The sequence below is a fragment of the Amblyraja radiata genome, chromosome 17 (genome assembly GCF_010909765.2).
Source record: "Amblyraja radiata isolate CabotCenter1 chromosome 17, sAmbRad1.1.pri, whole genome shotgun sequence".
Taxonomy (NCBI): domain Eukaryota; kingdom Metazoa; phylum Chordata; class Chondrichthyes; order Rajiformes; family Rajidae; genus Amblyraja; species Amblyraja radiata.
This window is the reverse complement of record NC_045972.1, coordinates 45,521,477-45,545,328: the sequence shown is the minus strand read 5'-3', so window position 1 is coordinate 45,545,328 and position 23,852 is coordinate 45,521,477. Positions and strand designations below refer to the sequence as shown.

At 44.9% G+C, this 23,852-nt stretch overlaps 1 protein-coding gene across 1 annotated transcript in view; it reads right to left on the bottom strand.

Moving 5' to 3' along the window:
- brd7 (bromodomain containing 7) overlaps positions 1–18,912 on the bottom strand; it is a 34,255-nt gene extending 15,343 nt beyond the window's left edge. The window contains exons 1-9 of the mRNA XM_033036361.1: positions 18,808–18,912; positions 16,110–16,312; positions 14,057–14,186; positions 10,803–10,857; positions 10,112–10,256; positions 6,425–6,535; positions 5,498–5,685; positions 3,751–3,892; positions 2,938–3,013 (exon numbers count right to left, since the gene is read on the bottom strand). Coding sequence (XP_032892252.1) covers positions 2,938–3,013; positions 3,751–3,892; positions 5,498–5,685; positions 6,425–6,535; positions 10,112–10,256; positions 10,803–10,857; positions 14,057–14,186; positions 16,110–16,312; positions 18,808–18,856 — 1,099 coding nt within the window. The 5' untranslated portion in view covers positions 18,857–18,912. The remainder of the gene's footprint in view (positions 1–2,937; positions 3,014–3,750; positions 3,893–5,497; positions 5,686–6,424; positions 6,536–10,111; positions 10,257–10,802; positions 10,858–14,056; positions 14,187–16,109; positions 16,313–18,807) is intronic.
- Positions 18,913–23,852: the final 4,940 nt, after the last annotated feature.

Sequence of the window (23,852 nt, the reverse complement as noted above, 5' to 3'; positions counted from 1 at the left end):
CTTCGGTTTCCCCCCACACTCCAATGACGTACAGGTCTGTAGGTTAATTGGCTTGGTAAATGTAAAAATTGTCCCTAGTGGGTGTAGGATGGTGTTAATATGCGGGGATCGCTGATCGGCGAGGACCCGGTGGGCCGAAGGGCCTGTTTCCGCGCTGTATCTCTAAACTAAAACTAAATAACAAGACTGTTCAAATGCTCAAATAAAGTAAAATGATTATGAGCTACGATCGACAGAGCGTGGTATCACAAAGGAAGTGGAAAGGACGTTTCCAGTAATGGGAGAGTCCCAGCATCAGAGGCACAGCCTCATAATTAAAGGGCGTAGCTTTAGAATGGAGATTTATTGCACTAGAGGGTGGTGAATCAATGGAATTCATTGCCAAAGACAGCTGTGGAGGCCAAGACTTTGGGTATTTTTAAAGAGGAGAATAATAGGCGCTTGATTAGTAAGGGCGTCAAAGTTACAGCGAGAAGGCAGGAGAATGGCGTTGAGAGGGAAAAATAGACCAGCCGTGATCGAACGGCGGAACAGTTGATGGGTCGAATGGTCTAATTCCGCTCCCATGACTTATTGATTGATATTCAGGGCCGCAGTTTAAGAATAAGGAGTAAGCCATTTAGAACGGAGACGAGGAAACACTTTTTTTCACAGAGAGCTGTGAGTGTGAGGAATTCTCTGCCTCAGAGGGCGGTGGAGGCAGGTTCTCTGGATGCTTTCAAGAGAGAGCTGGATAGGGCTCTTAAAGATAGCGGATTCAGGGGATATGGGGAAAAGGCAGGAACAGGGTTGATCAGCCATGATCACATTGAATGGCGGTGCTGGCTCAAAGGGCTGAATGTCCCGCTCCTGTGAAGAACTGTGCGTCCCCTACAAAACTGTCACAACACCCAGCAATGGTAAACCCTGGTTCAACAAGCACATACAACTTCTTCGCAAAAAGAAAAATGCAGCCTACACCAACGGTAACAAGGTTCAGTATAAATCAGCAAAATATGAACTCAGGTCTGCAATTCGGAAAGCAAAATTAGCTTATTCAAACAAATTGGAACAACTCAAAACCCACAATTCAAGAGAAGTCTGGAAACATCTACAGAAGATGACGGACTACAAAAAACGTCCTGTTCCCATCCCAGACGAGGATCCGGATTTACCGGAAAAACTGAACACTTTTTATGCACGCTTTGACAATGCCACCCCGCCATCCATGCCTCCCCCCCCACCTAACTCAGCACCATTCACCATCTCTGAGGAGGTGGTTAGGGCGGCCTTCAAAAATCTTAATAAAAGAAAAGCGGCAGGGCCTGACAACCTCAGCCCCGCTGCTCTCAACCACTGTGCAGCTCAGCTGGCCCCTGTGTTCACCTCCATCTTTAACACCTCCCTCAGCCAATGTAGAGTCCCGCAGTGTTTTAAATCATCCATTATCATCCCTGTGCCCAAGTCCTCCAAGGTGAGCTGCCTGAACGATTATAGACCTGTGGCATTAACATCAGTCGCCATGAAGGCCTTTGAGCACATAGTCCTCACCCATCTGAAAACCCACACTGCCCCCATCATGGACCCTTTCCAATTTGCATATAGGGCCAACCGGTCTGTTGAGGATGCTATCAACTTAGCTCTTCACTATTCCCTTCATCATCTGGAATCACCGAACACCTATGCACGCATCATGTTTATAGATTTTAGCTCGGCCTTTAATACTATACACCCGATTAAACTCTACAATAAAATGTTGGACATGAGCATCCACCCAGCCATGTGCCATTGGATTCTACACTTTCTAACAAACAGACAGCAAAAAGTCAAGGTGGGTGGAAAACTCTCCAGCCCTTTGACTCTCAACATAGGAGCCCCCCAAGGGTGCGTTCTGTCACCCCAGCTCTTCTCACTTTACACCAACAACCTCACATCCCAATGCAGCTCAGTTAAAATTTTTAAATATGCAGACGACACAACAATAATTGGCCTTATCTCAGACAACAAAGAATCACAATACCATCTAACAGTCGATAGCGCAGTCAAATGGTGCGCAGACAACAACCTCCAGCTTAATACTTCAAAAACCTTAGAAATCATCATAGATTTCAGACGCAATCAAAACCACAAACCCCCGGTTCATGTCAACTCTCACCCCATAACCTCCACGAACTCATTTAAGTTTCTAGGCACCTATATCTCCAATAATCTAAAATGGCACATCAATGCAGACCACGTCATCAAGAAAGGTCAACAACGCCTATATTTCCTCAGACAGCTCAAAAAGTTCAGAGTCGATAAACACCTCCTGGTCCGTTTCTATCAATCAATCATTGAAAGCATCATCACCTCCTCAATCACAGTCTGGTACGGTAACACCGATAGTCACTCACTACACAGAATACAACGCATTGTCTCCAAGGCCTCCAGGATCATCAACCATTCCCCTCAATCCATTCCAGTTATCTCCAACGTACCTCACAACGGGTAAAAAAGATCATCTCGGACCACTCCCATCCAGCAAATCACCTTTTTCAGTCTCTCCCTTCGGGGAGGCGCCTCAGGTCACTTGCTACTAAAACCACCCGCTTTAAAAACAGTTTCTTCCCCTCAGCAATAAGAACTCTCAATTCCGTCCAATAATCAGACGATAATATGACTTTTGATGTATACAGTGTCTTGTCTATGGTCTTTGTTTGTTCTTTTGCACTATGTATTGTTGGTGAGATTTGTGATTTGTGATGTGGTATGGATGCACTTTATTACGGTGATCTGTGTTATTAGTGGTATGTAACAAAAGCAGTGTACCATCATGTACCGACCCAAATACCACCAACCCTGGTTGCGTGGCAATTAAAGATTCTATTCTATTCTATTCTATTCTATTGTCTATTGTCTATCACCAGCAATCCCCCTACAATTGGACAGTGCGGTTACAATGTTCGGACTATATCGTACCTCCCATCTCAGGTTCCACTGGGTTTAGGATTCCCAGGGTCGTAGTCCCATCAACTTTTCTTCTCTGGAATTCAAACTGCAAATGAAGTAAATAATTTGAACAATTTTATCCTTGTGAATATTTCCCTCTATTATTCCTAACCAGGATGTGGTGATATGGCTTCAGGCACATTGAAAACTACTGATAGATTACTCAAACATTGATGTGAATGGTAGCAACAGGAAGTTTTTTTTCGTTTAAAGATAGAAAGGGCATAGAACAGGCCCTTCGGCCCACCGAGTCCAACCACCGATCACACTAGTTCCATGTTATTCCACCAGGGGCGATTTACAGAGGACCAATTAGCATACAAACCCGCACGTCTTTGGGATTAGGGGGGAAAATGGAGCACCAGGAGGAATCCCACGTGGCCGCAGGGAGGACGTGCAAACTCCACACACACACACACTGCTCTGAACCGGCCCTGCTGAGTACCCCCCCACCCCCATGAACTGTCTCCCTCGCACATCGACCCAGCACAGACACATTTGCACTTTAGACTTTCCTGTTCTTTTTATAAATCATGTTTCTCGGGGTATCTAAATCTAAATTTTATTAGTTGTTTAAGATATGACATCGGATGGAAGCTGCATACCAAATCTCGTTGCACATATGTGCAATGACAATAAAATATATTATTATTATTAGACAACACCCGAGGTTTGGATTGAACCCGGGTCTCGGACGCTGTGAGGCAGCGGCTCTTCCGTGAAATAGAATACAGAAGAAACTTTTTTTAAAAGCACAAGTCAGTACTCGACACTCGGATTTACCTTGCCGTTTATTTTCCGCCGCGTTAGTTTTCCGGAAGATTCTTCAATAACACGATCAACCTTCTCCAGTTCTTTGTCGATCACGGTTTTGGCACTGCTTGCTGGATCCTCCCCCGACTCCTTTTCTGGCCTGCGCAGGGCACTGCAACCACAAAGTAAGCACTGATTTCACAACCAATTCACCAGGGCCTCCACAGCATTGAAACACAGCCCCGTATTTCATTCCGCTTTAGGGTAAAAATTGAATTGCTGAACCGTTAAACTTTCAATTATAGTACATAATATATGAATGATTTTTTTAAAAATCTTTTTTTTAAATTCCCTGTAGCTATATAATAAATATTAAGGCCCAAACAATTATTTCGCATATGAAATCATACGATATATTAAAGTCTAAGAACTGCAGATGCTTTAAAAATCAAAGGTAGACAAAAGTGCTGGAGAAACTCAGCGGGTGAGGCAGCATCTATGGAGCGAAGGAATAGGCGACGTTTCGGGTCGAGACCCGAAACGTCGCCTATTCCTTCGCTCCATAGATGCGGCCTCACCCGCTGAGTTTCACCGATATGTTAAAGTAGTCAGTAATAAAGTCAAATCCATCATTTTATTCTGTCCCAACTGGTCTGAAGAAGGGCCTCGAAGTGAATCGTCACCCATTCCTTCTCTCCAGAGATGCTGCCTGCCCTGCTGAGTTACTCCAGCATTTTGTGTCTATCTTATTCTGCGCGTTCCTCTAACTATTCTTCAGCTGCTGAGTTAAAAGCTTCGCAGCTAGTATCTTTGCTTCATGGTTACTCAAAGTCCACTCGTACCTCATCCAAATGGGCAAGTGTGAGGTACGAAACGGGAACACTGAGGGTTCTCAGACTATTTTACTGCATGATGTAACAATTAGGCTATTTGTATTACACACTGCATTTCATTACATTCCAATGCTTAAGGAACACTCAGGCAACTGTTATGACCCAAGAAGCCTAAAGTGCTTATTAATACTGTATGGTCAGATTCCGCTGGCATTAATTCCTATCGAAACACTGATACAGTATTACTGGGACTAAAGGCGCAATGGAGATTTCCAGCAAAGGTACTTCCATCAAATTGCGAGACCCCTTCTCAAAATAAATCAGGAACCGTCTTAAGAAATGTTTTGGGACGAAACTGTTGAAAGAGTTAAAAGCTATCATGGATGAGCCGAGCCACTCCTTATTTTAAAATTCAGTTCTTTTAGTTTAGTTTATTTTCGAGATACAACATGGAAACAGGCCCTTCGGCCTACTGAGTCCACCATCGATCAGCCATTCACACTAGTTCTATGTTATCCCACTTTAGCATCCTACACATTCAGGGCAATTTACAGAGAATAATTAGTTCAGTTTACTGTCACAGTGAAACGTTTATGTTGCGTGCTATCCAGTCAGCAGAAAGACAATACATGATTACAATCGAGCCGTTTAACCTGCGGACCGGCAGATCTTTGGGATGTGGGAGGAAACCGGAGCACCCGGAGAAAACCCACGCGGTCACAGGGAAGAACATGTAAACTCCACACAATGATAGCACCCGAGGTCAGGGTTGAATCCGGGTCTCTGGCGCTGTGAGGCAGTAGCTCTACCGCTGTGCCACTACGGCAACAGTACTGTTCAAGCCCCTTACATTCAAACTAGGTGGATAGGGATGTTTTCCTCCATAACATATAAAGTTTTACATACATTTTGGAGGTAACACGCAGTTTTCACAACACCATTACCTTCTATCTTCATTCTTCTGATCAGCTGTTCTTGTTCCTTCATTTTTCATTGTATTCCACGTGGTATCCATGTCATCTTTCCTGTGTTCCCCACTGCCCTCTCCCGATCTCAGCTTCTCTCCCTGCTTGTGGGATTTCTCTAGATCCTGCATGAAATCTATACTGTGCTTCAGACTCTGGATCTTCTCCTGAGAAAACAACCATTCGTTACTCATCATTCGCCACCCCGAATAATTAGTGTCACAATCAATGGCCCAAAGATAAAGAATTGAAATACGAATAGGAGAGTGAATTCATTCTATTTTGTGCAGGAAGGAACTGCAGATGCTGGTTTAAACCGAAGATAGACACCAAATGCTGAGGAGCAATTCAGCGGGACAGGCAGCATTTCTGGAGGGAAGGAATGGGGTGATGTTTCGGGTCGAGACTTCTTCAGTCTGAAGAAGGGTCTCGACCCATAAGGTCACCCATTCCTTCTCTCTAGTGATGCTGCCTGTCCCGCTGAATTACTCCAGAATTGTGTGTCTATCTTCATTCTATTTTGTGGTCTATTTTGGTGGTAATGTAGAATATGGTGTTTAATTTTATTCTTAGAAATTCGTACTCAATCATAAATGTTACTTCATTCACATTCTTCCAGGCGCCTTCTCCCAGTATCTAAAAATATTCACCGCATTTGCTCTGGAGGAGTCAAGTGTAGATAACTTTGACTGGGCCTACAGCATATTCACTGGAATGTAGAAGGATGAGAGGATGTCGTATAGAAACATATAACATTCTTAAGGGACTGTTTAGGCTAGATGTAGGAAAAATGTTCCCGATGTTGGGAGAGTCCAGAACCAGGGGTCAAAGTTTAAGAAAAATGCGTAAATCAAATACAGGTAGAATGCGAGATGCCACTTATTTCAATATGTTCGGTCCTCTTACCTGGCTGAGAATTTTCATCCCTGAGTGTAACAACTTTCTTGCAGCTTTGTAATAAATGGTATCCGGCCTGTTATAGGTCATGCCATTTTCACACATCGTTTTAAAATCTCCCTGTAAAATAAATATTTATTACAGAATCTTGGATCTAAATATTATTATTACACCAACTACTTTATTCTGCTACCAGTACTGATCAATATATTCTTGTACACATTTGATGACTTTACACAAGGCCCAGTGGAAGACAATACTATTTAATGAAGATGTGACAACATCACAAATAGCTCATATCAACTTAAGTGAAGCTGGTTCCTTTTGAAGAAAAGGAGTCTTCAAAAGACTCCCTTTTGAAGAATCTTTCTTCAGTAACTAAGAAGTAAACATCTTCTCCTCCAAATGGAAATGATATAAAACAGGTTTGCAATGAACAGAATCGACAGAAATAGTAAATAAACTTCCAAACTACTCGTGTTTCAACTCTCGCTATTTGCAGACATAACCCTTGGTGTTCAGAACCACAGGTCGCGTGAATACCATTGAAGCACTGCTTATGTTTAAGATGATCATATTTTGTCAATACCACTGACTCACCTGGGCATTGTCAATGTACGAACAATGAATTCAACATCAGACATTTGGCATAAGATACAGATTTTGTTTCAGTGATGGACTGATGAATCTTGTCACGGACAACAAAGAGGATTGTCTACATTGATCTAGCTCTGTTGTGGTGTATAGCCTGTCACTGGGTATCCAACAGATTCTGTTCTTACAGATGGCTGCAGGTCAAATTTGTTCACAAGTACAAGAGCCAGAGGACAAAGGTTTAAAGTGAGGGGGGAAAGATTTAATAGGAACCTGAGGGGTAACTTTCTTTTTTTACACAAAGGGTGGTGGATGTATGGAACAAACTGCTGGAGGTGGAAGTTGAGCAAGGTTTAAGAAATATTTAGACAGGGACATGGATAGGACAGGTTTAGAGGGATATGAGCCAAACCCAGGCAGGTGGGATTAGTGTAGATGAGACATGTTGGTTGGTGTGGGCAAATTGGGCTGCTTCCACACTGTACAACTCTAGGAGTAGGAAAATGTGAAACTTGGCATGACGGCAGTGAAACAAGTATGACTAGGGTGAGCATGCAGCTTGGAAACTTACCCTTTTGTCTAATCTGCCCATGCCAGCCAGGCAATGCTAGTCCCGCCACCTGCTAGTAGGTATGTTGCAAAGCCTACCTGAAGCGTCGCTGAAAATCTGTCGCTGCTGGTGTGCGCGATTTTGGCGCCGTTTAGAGGGGGCGGGTTAAAAACGCGATTTTCTCTAGGCTGTTCAAATCGAAGATGTTCAGCCTTGTTAATTATTAACGAAAAATCGCTGGAAGACCCCGTCGCAAAAGCTATTATTAGTTTTAAAGGCCTTGGATAATAGTTATAGTAGTTTAAAAATCAATCTCTAAACCCGCGACCACCGACAGCCGTCAGGGTCGCATAGAGCAAACCACAGAAGGTATGTAGCTTATTTTTACATTAAAAAGGGCTTCTTAAGATCCCTTTATACAAAATTTAATATTGCGAGTAGCTCATTTTGGGCCCATTATATCCCGCAGTATTTTTCTGGGCATTTGAGGGCACAAATCTAGCGCAATGTGAACGTTCTAAACCAGCGCGTTCACAGGATCCCACTAGAAAGCTGATTTAAAATGGACTTTAATTTACAGCAATTGAACACTAAATTCCTTCCATTTGGCCTATAAATTAATGTAAATGAGATTTAAAAATCATGTTTTATTGTGAATTATTTATGAATATTATTTGCACACTTAGGCTATTTAAAAATGTTAATCATTTATTAAGAAATGGATAGATGTTTAGATCTAGTAATTGAAGTTTGAAATTAGCTACACTTGGGTAACTAACTAATTATATGCTTTAATTTCAGGTCATCCAAGTAAGATTATTTTATATTTGTTTCAGAATGGTTCAATCTATGATAACTGAAAATTTCATTCAGTTCTCTTAATTTTTAAGAAAGTTATGGGCTTTTGACTGTCCACGATCACAGCTTTTTTGTTACGTCCGTAGAAAATCAATAGGGAACAAGATGCTAATTTCCTAGTATGAAAATGGCCATAACTTTTTAAATACATGAGATATGAAAGTGAATTAGGTGTCAAATTAAACTTCTTTTTATGCTTTATCTGATGGGATAAATTACAGACTTGATTTTTTAAATCTCAAAATTTTGTAACATTGCTACTGCTAGTGTTTGGCCCCTCAGACTCCTTCCCTCAAGAAAGCAAGCCCAGCCTGCATAAACCTCCCAAAACTAAATGTTCCAATCTAGCCAATAACCTGGTGAATCTCCTCTCCATTCTTGAATTATTTTAAATATTATTATAATTCACATACAATTAAGGGCGGCACAGTGGTGCAGCGGTAGAGTTGCTGCCTTCCAGCACCAGTGACCCGGGTTTGATCCTGACTACGGGTGCTGCCTGTACGGAGTTTGTATGTTCTCCCCATGAACTGCGTGGGTTTTCTCCGGGTGCTCCGGTTTCCTCCCACTCTCCAAAGGTACAAGTTTGTAGGGTTAATTGGCTTTGGTAAAATTGTAAATTATCCATAGTGTGTGTAGGATAGTGTTGGTATACGAGGCTCACTGGTCAGAGTGGTATCTCTAAACTAAACGAGAATTATTATATAGCGACTAACTGCTAAACAGCAGTTGCAGTGCAGCTCACCGTTAAAACCTCACCTGGATTTCCTTTGTATAGTGAGAAAAATTCATAAATATTTGAGCCATTCATCACTGAAAGATTATGCTAAAGTAGACTGCTCATAAATACATCTTAGATATGCCCAAAGTGCAATTCAGGATTTCTACATTTATCTGTGGTAAATAATAGACAATAGATAATAAACAATAGGTGCAGAAGGCCATTCGAGCCAGCACCGCCATTCAATGTGATCATGGCTGATCATCCCCAATCAGTACCCCGTTCTCGCCATCTCCCCATATCCCCTGACTCCGCTATCTTTAAGAGCTCTATCTAATTCTCTCTTGAAAGCATCCAGAGAACCGGCCTCCACCGCCCTCTGAGGCAGAGAATTCCACAGACTCACAACTGTGTGAAAAAGTGTTTCCTCATCTCTGTTCTGAATGATCTAAATCTCCGTTCTAAATATCTAAATGTTATTTGCTTTCTTGTTTCAATCTGTTTCATAATTTAACAGCAGTTGCATCTGCGAATTCGAAAGTGGACAGAGTGTTTGGTGTCTCTTAAGAGAATGCTTTGATCTTCTAACATCTTTAGATTTTTTTTCAATATTGAGTTTGAATCAAATTGGGCAGCAAGGTGGTGCAGTGCAGCGGTAGAGTTGCTGCCGTATAGTGCCAGAGCCCGTATTCGTTCCCGACTACGGGTGCTGTCCATACGGAGTTTGCACGGTCACCCAACGACCGTGTGTGTTTTCTCCAGGCACTCTGGTTTCCTCCTACATCCCCAAAGGCGTGCGGGTTTGTAGGTTAATCAGCCCTCTGTACATAGTCCCTGGTTTGTGGGATGCAAAACTGGGATAACATAGATCTAGGGGTACTGGTCGGCGTAGATTCAGTGGGCTGAAGGACCTGTTTCCACACTATATCTCTATATTAAGCTAAATATGGAGCCAATATTTTTATGACAGTACCTTTAATTCCTCAAGGTTCTGATACTCATTTTTCTTCACCTTCTCTTTCATTGAACTGAAGTCCATTGGCTGCTTAATGATCAGTGAGTACCCAGGGGCGATAAAATCAGTAACTGGGAATGAAAAAAATGCATTGGGGTCTTTCCTGTAAGAATGCAAAGTGAAAATCTGAAAATCCTTTTATGAAACAATGCCATTGGCCCATGTACATGGACTACATAAACATCTCAAAACTTGATCTCATCTTAACAATATGTTTTGATGACCCAGATGCCCAAACTGAATGAAGTCTAAAATATCTTCCATTTAAAATAGACAAACCAGAATAATGTTAACAGTTATGGTCTTTCTATCGTTTTTAAGAGAAGCATGTTCACAATCGTCATATTTATTGCAAAACATGAATAAAATAGTTTGCATTTTAAGTTACTGATCTTTAAAACTAGGCAAGCTAAGACTTGGAACAGAGAAATCAAGATACGACTTAACCACAAGCTCTCCAATGAGTAAGGCCCGTTCTCCAAATAATGTTCGAAAATTTCCAGATTTTTACTATGCAAGCCAAAATTTTTTTAAATGAAGACAGCATATGCTTCTCAAAAGTATAATTAAATAATGAACAGGTCTTCGGAGCACTCCCAAATTATTCTCCTCATCCAACAAACAACATTTTTCAGCAGTTAGTACTTGCCTCTGAAGTTGTCGTAAAAGTTGGTAGAGCAATTCTTGGAAAGGAGTTTGATGTTCTTTGATATAAAAGAAAAGAAAACAAGTTAGCAAGAAAGGTTTATGGTTAAAAAGCAAATCAGAACTTTCAAAATCCTGATGAAAAAGCAGTTTCAATCTAACCTTAGACACAAAACGCTAGAGTAACTCAGCGGGACAAGCAGCATCTGTGGAGAGAAGGAATGGGTGACATTTAGGGCCGAGACCCTATTTTGATCTGAAACTTCACCCATTTCCTTCTCTCCAGAGACGCTGCCTGCTCCGCTGAGTTACTCCAGCATTTTGTGTCTATCTTCTGTGTAAACCAACATCTGCAGTTCCTTCCCACACATTCGATCTATCCTTGCTTTTTGAAACCTTGGATTTAAAGTCATTGCGAAAGGATTAAGAGAAGAGATTGGGAGAGACATTTTCATTGGAAAAGATAGTGAAAGCCAATTTCATAAGTAAACGAAAAGAGAGTTGGAGTGTTGCTCAAAATTGCACATGATGGACACTAAGCAGTAGTTGTACAGAACAAAACTACATTACTTTCCCAATGGCCAATACAGGCACTATTAGCTGGAAAGGCGTTGTTCATGGCAGTTTCTGTGACTGCATGGGTGAACAGGATTAAATGTTGAAAAAAATGACAGGCAGTGGTTTGATGTAGACAGTGCCCAGAGTCAGAGTCAAGAGCTTCAAATTCCTGGGCGTGCACATCTCTGAAGATCTCTCCTGGTCCGAGAACACTGATGCAATCATAAAGAAAGCACATCAGCGCCTCTACCTCCTAAGATTACGGAGAGTCGGTATGTCAAGGAGGACTCTCTCTAACTTCTACAGGTGCACAGTAGAGAGCATGCTGACCGGTTGCATCGTGGCTTGGTTCGGCAACTTGAGCGCCCTGGAGAGGAAAAGACTCCAAAAAGTGGTAAACACTGCCAAGTTCATCATCGGCTCTGACCTCCCGTCCATCGAGGGGATCTATCGCAGTCGCTGCCTCAAAAAGGCTGGCAGCATCATCAAGGACCCACACCATCCGGGCCATACACCTCCCTACTACCTTCAGGTAGAAGGTACAGGAACCTGAAGACTGCAACGACCAGGTTCAGGAACAGCTTCTTCCCCACAGCCATCAGGCTATTAAACTTGGCTCGGACAAAACTCTGAACATTAATAACGAATAATCTGTTTATTTGCACTTTATCAGTTGAATTATTCATGTGTGTATATATTTATGCAATGGTATATGGACACACTGATCTGTTCTGTAGTCAATGCCTACTATGTTCTGGTGTGCTAAAGCAAAGCAAGAATTTCATTGTCCTATCAGGGACACATGACAATAAAACTCTCTTGAACTCTTGAAAACAAGCAATTTCCCAGTGCTGCCAAACCGTAATAATCCTGCACGCTCAGGACAATGGTGGCATGCACATTTTACCGGCAGTGTAGGAAGGAACTGCAGATGCTGGTTTATACCGGATATTGGCGCAAAAAGCTGCAGTAACTTGGCGGGTCGGGCAGAATCTCTGGAGAATAGTAATAGGTGATGTTTCGCGTCAAACGTCTTCGGGTCTGAAGAAGGGTCTTGACACAAAACGTCACCTATTCCTTTTCTTCAGAGATACGGCCTGACCCGCTGAGTTACTTCAGCTTCTTGTTCCTATCTTACATTTTACAGGCTTTTGGATGTTACCCCATCAATATCTCAACTGTATATTTTTTCCACTTTTTCTAATAATTTACTTTTTTTTTTAGCTGTTACACTGGTATAACATAGAAAAGTACAGCATAAGAACAGGCCCACAATGTCTGTGCCGAACATGATGCCAAATAGCAGAGTCAGGGGATATGGGGAGAAGGCAGGAACGGGATACTGATTGGGGATGATCAGCCATTATCACAGTGAATGGCGGTGCTGACTCGAAGGGCCAAATGGTCTACTCCTGCACCTATTGTCTATTGTCTATGATAAACTAATTTCATTTGCCTGCACATAATCCATATTCCTCCATATCCATGTGCCCGTTTAAAAGCCTATAATACCTGCCTCCACCAACCTTCAGCACCCACCATCCTCTGTGTTAAAAAAATTGCTCGGCATATCTCGTTCGAACTTTTCCCATATCATTTTAAGGCTACGCTCTCTAGTCTTTGATGTTTCCACTCTGGGAAACGGGTCCTGACTGTCTACCCGATCTCTACCTCTCATCATTTTATATTCTTCTATCAGGTCTCCCCTCAACCTCCTGAGCTCCAGAGAAAACAATCCAAGTCTATCCAACAACCCGGGCGGCACAGTGGCGCAGCTGGTAGAGCCGCATCCTCACAGCCCCAGAGACAAGGGTTCGATCCCGACCTCGGGTATTGTCTGTGTGGCATTTGCACCCCGTGGTCACAGGGAAAACGTACAAACACCATACAGATGGCACCCGTAACCGGGATCGAACCTGGGCCACTGGCGCTGTAAGGCAGCAGCTCTACTGTTGCCCCCATTAGAGGGAGTGTGGAAACAGGCTCTCCAGTGAATGAACAGGGAGCACAGGAAGGAAGAGTGTTCCGTGTGAATGAACACATTCCCAGGTGAGTGGAGAAGGAGCTCAGGAACCAGATCCCCGATGAATGGGAATGAGAGCAGGATTCTAGGCCCTGGGTGAGTTAGTGCGAGTGCAGGAACTGGGGTAGTCGTGATGGGAAAGGGAGCATGACTAGCAAGATAGCGGTAAAAAGAAAGCGAGTTTGAGAACCGGGTGAGGAGGAGAATGGAACGGAAGTTGGAAAACATTTCCCAGTGAACCAGATGTTGCAATAATGGGATTTCAAAATCGTTGGATCGTGCAGTATCAGAGTTTTAGTGTATTGGCATCCTCATAAAGATGAAAGATCATCAATAAAGATATATAAAATTATGTGGTAGACAAAAATGCAGGAGAAACTCAGCGAGTGAGGCAGCATCAATGGAGCGAAGGAAATGGCTTCCTTCGCTCCATAGATGCTGCCTCACCCGCTTAGTTTCCCCAGCATTTTTGTCAACCTTCGATTTTCCAGCATCTGCAGTTCCTTCTTAAACATATAAAATTATGTAATCAGTTGCTCAAAATTAACTATATTTTCTCCAAATATCAATAATTTATTTATTAAAAATAATTGATTTAATTGAATAAATGCAACATTGAAAACGTCAATGCAGAAATTAAAATGTATTACTGAGGTAATCAAACATCAAAGACTCACCTTCCACCTTTATTAAAGGAGAGACCATGTGTCGATCTTGTGGCATTTCAAACCGGGCAGGAGATCGGCTTCTTTCCTCCTCTTCCCGTTCACTCGCAGAAGGCTCCTTCTCCCGTCTTTTCTTTTCATCCTGAGAGGGGCAAATATTTGATTACATTAAATTATTTCATCTCCATTTGTTTCCCAAGGCTTAAATTATAATACTTTTGATACTTTATTATCTCATAGAGTCATAGGGTGATACAGCGTGGAAACAGGCCCTTCGGCCCAACTTACCCACACCGGCCAACATGTCCCAGCTACACGAGTCCCACCTGCCCACGTTTAGTCCATATCCCTCCAAACCTGTCCTATCCATGTACCTGCCTAACTGTTTCTTAAACGTTGGGATAATCCCAGCCTCAACTACCTACTCTGGCAGCTCATTCCATACACCCACCACCCTTTGTGTGAAAAAGATCCCCCTCAGACTCCTATTAAATCTTTTCCTCTTCACCTTGAACCTATGTCCTCTGATCCTTGATTCCCCTACTCTGGGCAAGAGATTCTGTGCATCTACCCGATCTATTCCTCTCATGATTTTATACACCTCCATAAGATATAACTTCTAGTGTCCGCCACACTGACTCCGTACACAAGAGATTAGCGTGCAAAATTAGAGCATATCGTATTGGGGGTAGGGTATTACCATGGATGGAGAACTAGTTGGCAGACAGGAAGCAAAGAGTTATAATGAACGGGTCCTTTTCAGAATGGCAGGCAGTGACTAGTGAGGTGCCCCCGTTATTTAAAAGGGTGGGAGATTGCAACCTTCACATGGTCCACCCTGTTTCCACTAATGCAATCAACCCAGCGTGCACAAGCAAAAGATCAAATAGAACAAGTTGATCTACAACTTTAGGCTGTGCACACCATACGCAAGAAGAAGTAATTTAAAATATTTATCAACGATTTAGACGAAGGAATTAAATGCAACATCTCCAAGTTTGCGGATGATTGATTCACCTATTCTATTTCACCTATTTTTCTCCAGAGATGCTGTGACAAGTCACAGTGATATTCTTTGTATTGCACACCCAAGGTATGCAAAGTCACCATATAAAGGGTGCGACAATGTTACAAAGTATTCCATTTTACCCAAACCATTTTTAACACGTTCCCTTAGTTCTTGGCATTTCCCCCACTCAGGGTCTTCCTTTATTCTTCACCACTCCACCTCACGGCGGTCCCCCCACGCCGGGTCCTCCTTTGTCTTCCCCCCTAACGTATTCAACAAATTGGGGACCTGGGGTGGAGGGTTTTCCACCGAGGTGTTCCCTGCAACCTGTTTCTCTCGCGGTTCACAGACTCGCCAGCTTTTTGGGCTGGAAGAGTTTGCATACCACGTGTACATGGAGTGCCTGAGGCTGCAGCCACTGTTTGAATACCTAAAGGGGCTGCTCCTTGCCTTCTGGCTGCACTTCTCACCCACCATCCTCATCGTTGGACACCCTGTGCGTAGGGGAGAGGGTAGAGCTGAAGATGTCCTGGTTGGGTTGCTCCTGGGCCTGGCCAAGCTGGCCTTCCGCGATTTACGGCGCCAGGCGGTCGAGGGCTTTACCCGAGCCGACGGCCTGCCCCTTTTCCGGGGTTACGTCCGTGCCCGGGTGGGGTTATAAAGGGAATACGCCCTGTCTACGGGCAACCTGAGGGAGTTCCGGGACCGCTGGGCTCCGCAGGGTGTTGAATGCATCCTTGACAAGGAGTGTAAGATAATTGCACAGTAGTTTATTAAGAATATATATGTTTGTGTTGTATTATGGTGGTGGGATCTGGTTTGTTTTATTGTAGTGTAATATTATTTTTTAAAATAATTGAATACATTTTTTGAAAAAAACGTATTCAACAAACGAACAAACGTTTCTATTAGATGCACCGAGTCTTTAGGATGTGTTTGCTTGGTCAGTCAGACGTATGTTTTGGGTTCATTGTAAGATAAACCCCATTTGTTTTTTTTTAAATCTTTATATAAAGCTGTGCATCAGCACAATATCTTTCTGCTGCATCTCCATACCTTTCTCCTTTTCCGCTCATCGGGAGTTGTACGTTTCTCCTTTTCAGTCTTCTTTTTCTTTTTCTTCTTTTTCTCCTTGTGTTTATCATGATCGGATTTCTCTTCATTTATACTGGAGTCATGACCCAAACTCGCCGTCGACAATTCTGTTATCTCGCTTCCACCCATTTTAAGCACCAGCTTTAAAGGCTTATCTGTGTATCCTGAAAAAAAAACACAAGTGCAGCAGGCGGTTGGAGTGTGAAGACAAGATATAGAATGTTTTATGCATCAGGGAGACATAAAGCAATGCAGAGCATTGAGAATAGGAGTAATGCTTCTGTTTAGCAAACATTACAGTAGGTCATGGTACAAGTTTATCACTTCAAACATTAAAAAAAGAACAGCACAGAAACAGGCCCTTCTGCCCACAATATCTCCCGAGTTTTCCCCTGATTTGAACTTGGAGAATGTTCGTAGCGGGTCTGTAGGAGTTCGTGGATGTCTCGTAGCGGCTCGTACGAGTAACGGTAGGTACTTGGGAAATACGGTAAACTCGTGACGTTTTTTCAACACTGTGAAAAATGTCCACGGGTAAAAAAATACCCGTGATGAAAAAAATTGTTACTTTTTACTCGTACGAGCCGCTACGAGACATCCACAAACTCTTCCGGACATTCTCCGAGTTCGAATCAGGGGAAAACGCGGTAGAACTCTTGAATTACCTCGTACGGTGCGACAGGCCCTTAAGGCAGCAAATCTACCACTGTGCCACAGAGTGATTGGTTTTACTGGATTGTATGCAAAACAAAGCATTTCACCTATCCAGATACACGAGACAATAAAGTAACTATTGAACTCCGATTGAAACATAGCTACTCTGCATTGGAACCATCGAGTTGGACTGCTGCAAGCACTGACAACTAACCCTGGAAGCCTCAGGCACTTAGAACCTTGTGTATTCTTTCACACTGTAGTAAAGTTCCGAACAAAGATACTAATTCAAAATCTCCCGCGACGAGTAACTGCACCCACGGCAAGAGGTTTGGGAGGAGTGAGGCCAAGAAAAATTAATTCATGGCGCCCTGAAATGTTAAATAGAAGGATATGAAGATAGACACAAAGAGCTGGAGTAACAGAGACAGGCAACATCTCTGGAGGGAAGGAATGGGTGACGTTTCGGATCCCTCTTCAGACTAGAAACGTCACCCATTCCTTCTCTCCAGAGAGGCTGCCTGTCCTGCTGAGTTACTCCAGCATTTAGACAATAGGTGCCATTCGGGCCTTCAAGCCCGAATGGCTGATCATCCACATTCAGTACCCCGTTCCTGCCTTTTCCCCCCATATCCATTGACTCCGCTATCTTAAAGAGCTTTATCCAACTCTCTCTTGAAAGCATACAGAGAATTGTGTCTATCTTCAGTTTAAACCAGCATCTGCAGTTCCTTCCCACAAATAGAAAGATACTGTATTTGTCGTAGTTACAATTTGATGGAACTCGCTCTGCCAAGCTGGAGGGTCTCCACCCCAGGATAATAATATGACTGGGTCACAGCAGCCCTGTCATGATAATCCATCTGGCTACCACCCACCCATCACCCTGGTGCTTTGCACCCACCCAGTGACCCTGCACCCACCCAGTGACCCTGCACCCACCCAGTGTACCTGCACCCACCCAGTGACCCTGCACCCACCCAGTGACCCTGCACCCACCCAGTGACCCTGCACCCACCCGGTGACCCTGCACCCACCCGGTGACCCTGCACCCACCCTGGACCCTGCACCCACACTGGACCCTGCACCCACACAGTGACCCTGCACCCACCCAGTGACCCTGCACCCACCCAGTGACCCTGCACCCACCCTGGACCCTGCACCCACCCTGGACCCTGCACCCACCCAGTGACCCTGCACCCACCCGGGACCCTGCACCCACCCTGGACCCTGCACCCACCCAGTGACCCTGCACCCACCCTGGACCCTGCACCCACCCTGGACCCTGCACCCACCCTGGACCCTGCACCCACCCAGTGACCCTGCACCCACCCAGTGACCCTGCACCCACCCTGGACCCTGCACCCACCCTGGACCCTGCACCCACCCAGTGACCCTGCACCCACCCGGGACCCTGCACCCACCCAGTGACCCTGCACCCACCCAGTGACCCTGCACCCACCCTGGACCCTGCACCCACCCTGGACCCTGCACCCACCCAGTGACCCTGCACCCACCCTGGACCCTGCACCCACCCTGGACCCACCCAGTGACCTGCACCCACACTGGACCCTGCACCCACCCTGGACCCTGCACCCACCCTGGACCCTGCACCCACCCAGTGACCCTGCACCCACCCAGTGACCCTGCACCCACCCAGTGACCCTGCACCCACCAGTGACCCTGCACCCACCCTGGACCCTGCACCCACCCTGGACCCTGCACCCACCCTGGACCCTGCACCCACCCAGTGACCCTGCACCCACCCTGGACCCTGCACCCACCCAGTGACCTGCACCCACACTGGACCCTGCACCCACCCTGGACCCTGCACCCACCCACACGGACTGTCTTTCCCCTCTCCTCCTCCTCCAGCGAGCCCGGGCCCGCAGCCTGTGGGGAGGGGAGGGGAGGGGGTTCGGCAGTGCGGCGGGGCCGGGCCGGGCTGGAGGGGCCGGGGTCTCGGTGCCGCCACAGCCGGGGGGGGGGGGGCGCAGACCCTCACCCTGGGCCACGTGCTTGTCCGACTTGTGCTTCTTGTGTTTCCTTCCCATTGTCTGTCTGTCTGTCTGTGCGCGGGCGGCGATGGCGGCAGTGGAGGCGCGCTCCCGACAGTGGAGGCGCGCTCCCGACAGTGGAGGCGCGCTCCCGATAGTGATGGCGGCAGTGGAGGCGCGCTCCCGATAGTGATGGCAGCGGAGGCGCGCTCCCGAGACGGTGCACGCGCGCTCCCGATAGTGATGGCAGCGGAGGCGCGCCCCCGATAGCACTGACGGTGCATGCGCGCCCCCGACAGTGATGGCGGCGGCACCAAGGGGCGCCGAGCCTGGCCGGAGGACCAGTGGGAGGACCACAAGATCCAGCAGCAGAATTAGGCCGTTCGGCCCATCAAGGCCCATCTATTCCACCATTCAATCCCTCCTAACCCCATTCTCCTGCCTTTAACCTCTGACACCCGCACTAATCAAGAATCTATATCTCCATCTTAAAAATATCCACTGACTTGGCCTCCACAGGCTTCTGTGGCAAAGAATTCCACAGATTCACCACCCTCTGGCTAAATAGACAATAGGTGCAGGAGTAGGCCATTCAGCCCTTCGAGCCAGCACCGCCATTCAATGTGATCATGGCTGATCATCCCCAATCAGTACCCCGTTCCTGCCTTCTCCCCATATCCCCTGACTCCGCTATCTTTAAAGCCCTATCTAGCTCTCTCTTTAAAGTATCCAGAGAAATTCCTCCTCATCTCCTTCTTAAATGAATGTCCTTTCATTCTGAGGCTACGACCTCTGGTCCTAGACTCTCCCACTAGCGGAAACATCCTCTCCACATCCACTCTATCCAAGCCGTTCACTATTCGGTAAGTTTCAATGAGATCCCCCCTCATTCTTCTAAACTCCAGCGAGTACAGGCCCAGTGCCGTCAAACGCTCATCATATGTTAGCCTTCTCATTCCTGGGATAATTCTTGTAAACCTCCTCTGGACCCTCTCCAGAGCCAGCACATCCTTCCTCAGATATGGTGCCTGAAAATTGCTCACAATACTCCAAATGCAGCCTGACCAGCACTTTAAAGAGCCTCAGCATGACATCCCAGCCTTCATAAGTGGGAGGACCCACTGGCAGGATCAGCTGCAGCTGGGTGAGGCCACATCAATATGGCGCCAGGTGAGGCCTTGTCTGAGGAGATAGCTAGAGAGTATGTGTGTGTTTCTCTTCTCCCATGTAGACATTGTCAACCAACATGTCCCATCTACACTAGTCCCACCTGCGTACGTTTGACCTAAACCTTTCCTATCCATGTACCTGTCCAAATGTCTTTTAAATATTGTAATTATACCTGCATCAACTACCTTTGGCAGCTCGTTCCATACACCCACCTCACTCTTCAGTGAAAAAGTTGACCCACAGGTTCCTATTAAATCAATTCCCCTCTCGCCTTAAACCTATGTCCTCCGCTTCTTAATTCTCCTACTCTGGGTAAAAGACTCACGGCGGTGCAGCGGTAGATTTGCTGCCTTACAGCGAAAGCAGCGCCGGAAACCCGGGTTCGATCCTGACTACGGGTGCTGTCTGTACAGAGTTTGTACGTTCTCCCCGTGACCTGTATGGGTTTTCTCCGAGATCTTCGGTTTCCTCCCACACTCCAAAGACGTATAGGTTAATTGGCTTGGTAAATGTAATAACCGTCCCTAGTGGGTGCAGGATAGTGTTAATGTGCGGGGATCGCTGGTCGATACAGACTGGGTGGGCCAAAGGGCCTGTTTCCGCACTGTATCTCTAAACTCTGTGCATCTACCTATCTATTTCTCTCATTAACCTAGTCTCACCTGCTCGAGTGTGGCCCATGTCCCGCGAAACCTTTCCTATCCATGTACCTGTCCAAATGTCTTTTAAATGTTGTCATAGTACGACAGATGGCACAATGGGCTAAGTGTTCGGCTGGCAACCGGAAGGTAGCTGGTTCGAATCCCGCTTGGAGTGCATACTGTCGTTGTGTCCTTGGGCAAGACACTTCACCCACCTTTGCCTGTGTGTGTCCTTGGGCAAGACACTTCACCCATCTTTGCCTGTGTGTGTGGATGTAATTATGTGAAGCACTTTGGGGTCAATGCAAGTTGACTAAAAATGTGCTATATAAATAAAAAAAAAAAAAAAAAAAATAGTACTTGCCTCAACGACCTCCTCTGGCATCTCCCTGTATCCATCAACACAAATTTTTGAGTCATCTACAAACTCACAATCATGCCTCTTTGCCTAATACCATGACATCAGCAAACAAACCCTTTCATTGATATTTACCTTTACTTTAGCCTTTGGAGATATCGCATGGAAACAGGTTGTTGAAGACTACAACAACCAGGTTCAGGAATAGCTACTCCCCTACAGCCATCAGGCTATTAAACATGGCTCAGACAAAACTTTGATTATTAATAACCAATCATCTGTTATTTGCACTTTATCATTTTATTTATTTATGTGTGTATATATTTATATTATAGTATATGGACACATTGATCTGTTTTGTAGTAAATGCCTACTATGTTCTATGTGCTGAAGCAAAGCAAGAATTTCATTGTCCTATCAGGGACACATGACAATAAACTCACTTGAACTTGAACTTGAACTTGAACCTTTGGCCCTCTGAGTCCGCGCCGACCAGCGATCACCCCATACACAAACACTATCCCACACACTAGGGACAATTTTACAATTCAAGCCAATTGACCTACAAACCTGTACATCTTTGGAGTGTGGGAGGAAACCGGAGAACATCCACGCGGTCACAAGGAGGACGTACAAACTCTGTACAGACAGACAGCACCCTTTGGTGTTGTGGTGGGCCATGCACAGATGACACAAAGATTGGTGCAGAATGAAGGCGTCAGCACCCACTGATCTACCAGATTCCATCAATGTTCACACATCTAGTGACACTATCAGATAAATAAATTAAAAAAACCGACAGTGCAATACAAAACTAAGCCGGAAATCCTTAATGCTAATTCAAAAATTTAGTTGTAGTTTGCAGTGTTCAATAGCCTGATGGTTGCAAAGAAGAAGCTGCTTCTGAACCTGGAGCTCACGGTTTTCACTCCTGTACCTTCTTCCCCATGGCAGAAGTGAAATGAGCGCTTGGCCAGGGTAATGTGAGTCTCTGATGATGGTGGCTGCCTTTTTAAGGCACCTCCTCCTATAAGATCCCTTTGATAATGGGGAGGTCAGTACCTGTGATGGACCGGGCTGTATTCACCAATTTTTGTAATCTGCCACGTAGAGTAATCCTTGTTTCAGATCAGTTCGTCGGTGAGGGTCAGGGATGATAGTTGAGTATAGGGCCTCATTTGGCATCATGATGATTTTTTTATTTCTTTGCCAGCAGAGTTAAAGTTAAATAACGGTCCTGGAAGTAAAAGGTAGACAAAAATGCTGGAGAAACTCAGCGGGTGAGGCAGCATCTATGGAGAGAAGGAATAGATGACGATTCGGGTCGAGACCCTTCTTCAATCTGAAGAAATGGCATTTTGGACATTTTAGAGATTGGGTCAGAAATCACTTTGGGTGTGGATTCACATTTAAGTCAAATCAGGTAAGAACAGCAAATTTCCTTTCTTGAAAGTGGTGCAGCGGTAGAGCTACTGCCTTACAGCGCCAGAGACCTGGGTTCGATCCTGGCTACGGGTGCTTGTCTGTACGGAGTTTGTTCGTTCTCCCCATGACTTGCATGGGTTTTCTTCGAGATCTTCGGTTTCCTCCAACGCTCCAAAGACGAACAGGTTTGTAAGTTGAAGTCTGAAGAAGGGTTTCGGCCCGAAACGTCGCCTATTTCCTTCGCTCCATAGATGCTGCTGCACCCGCTGAGTTTCCCCAGCAATTTTGTGTACCTTCGATATTCCAGCATCTGCAGTTCCTTTTTGAACAGGTTTGTAGGTTAATTGGCTTGGCTTTGTATACTTGGTATAAGTGTAAATTGTCCCTAGTGTGTGCAGGATAGTGTTAATGTGTGGGGATCGCTGGTCGGGGCAGACTCAGTGGGCCCAAGGGCCTGTTTTCGTGCTGTATCTTTAAACTAAACTAAACATCTGTGAACTCGATGTGTTTTTACAATAACCTGGTAGTTTTAGTCACTATTACTGAAACTAGCATATTTTGAAAAGTTTTTTAATAATTCCAGATTGTTTAAGCTGAGTTACTCCGACATTTTGTGTCTATCTATAAACCAGCATCTGCAGTTCCTTCCTACACATTGATGATCTTGCCTTTGGATCCATTCCAAGGGAGCATCAGAAGATTCTTTGTTAATGCACGTTCAACAGTCCCCAATCACTTCCATGTTGTTTGCCCAGGTCAGCAATTAGTCATATTGGTGCTTGTCAGGTTGAGCTGACTTTCAGGTTTGTGTGTGAACTGTGCACAAATAACAATTCTTGCTCTCAGCATTCAATCACTCAATAGTCAGGAATGGTCAGCAATGTCTATCATTGTGCAGCTGGTGCAATACATTTAGTTTGGTTTAGGTTAGTTTAGAGATACGGTGTGGAAACAGGCCCTTCGGCCCACCGAGTCCGCACCGACCAACGAACCCTCATGTTTAACACACTAGGGACAATTTACATTTATACCAAAAGATAGACCCAAAATGCAGGAGTAACTCAGTGGGACAGGCAGCATCTCTGGAGAAAAGGAATGGATGACGTTTCGGGTTGAGACTCTTCTTCAGACATAGACACAAAAAGCTGGAGTAACTCAGCAGGTCAGACAGTATCTCTGGAGAAAAGGAACAGGTGACAGCATCTAAACTAAACTAATCTAAACTAAACTAAACTAACTAAAGTATATGTAGCCTTGACGGAGTTTCATGGTAACTGCATAGTTTTATTGAGAGTTACAGAGGGAGAAGGGAAATTTATGATGATTTCTAGCGGACAAAATCCAGAGATGATCTTGTCCGCGGAAGGATCTGGAGTTATTTTTATTTAATTAATTCTCTGCAGCATAGTGATTCATTTAAGGGATTGTTTCACTCTTTAGTCTTTCGATATTACATGAA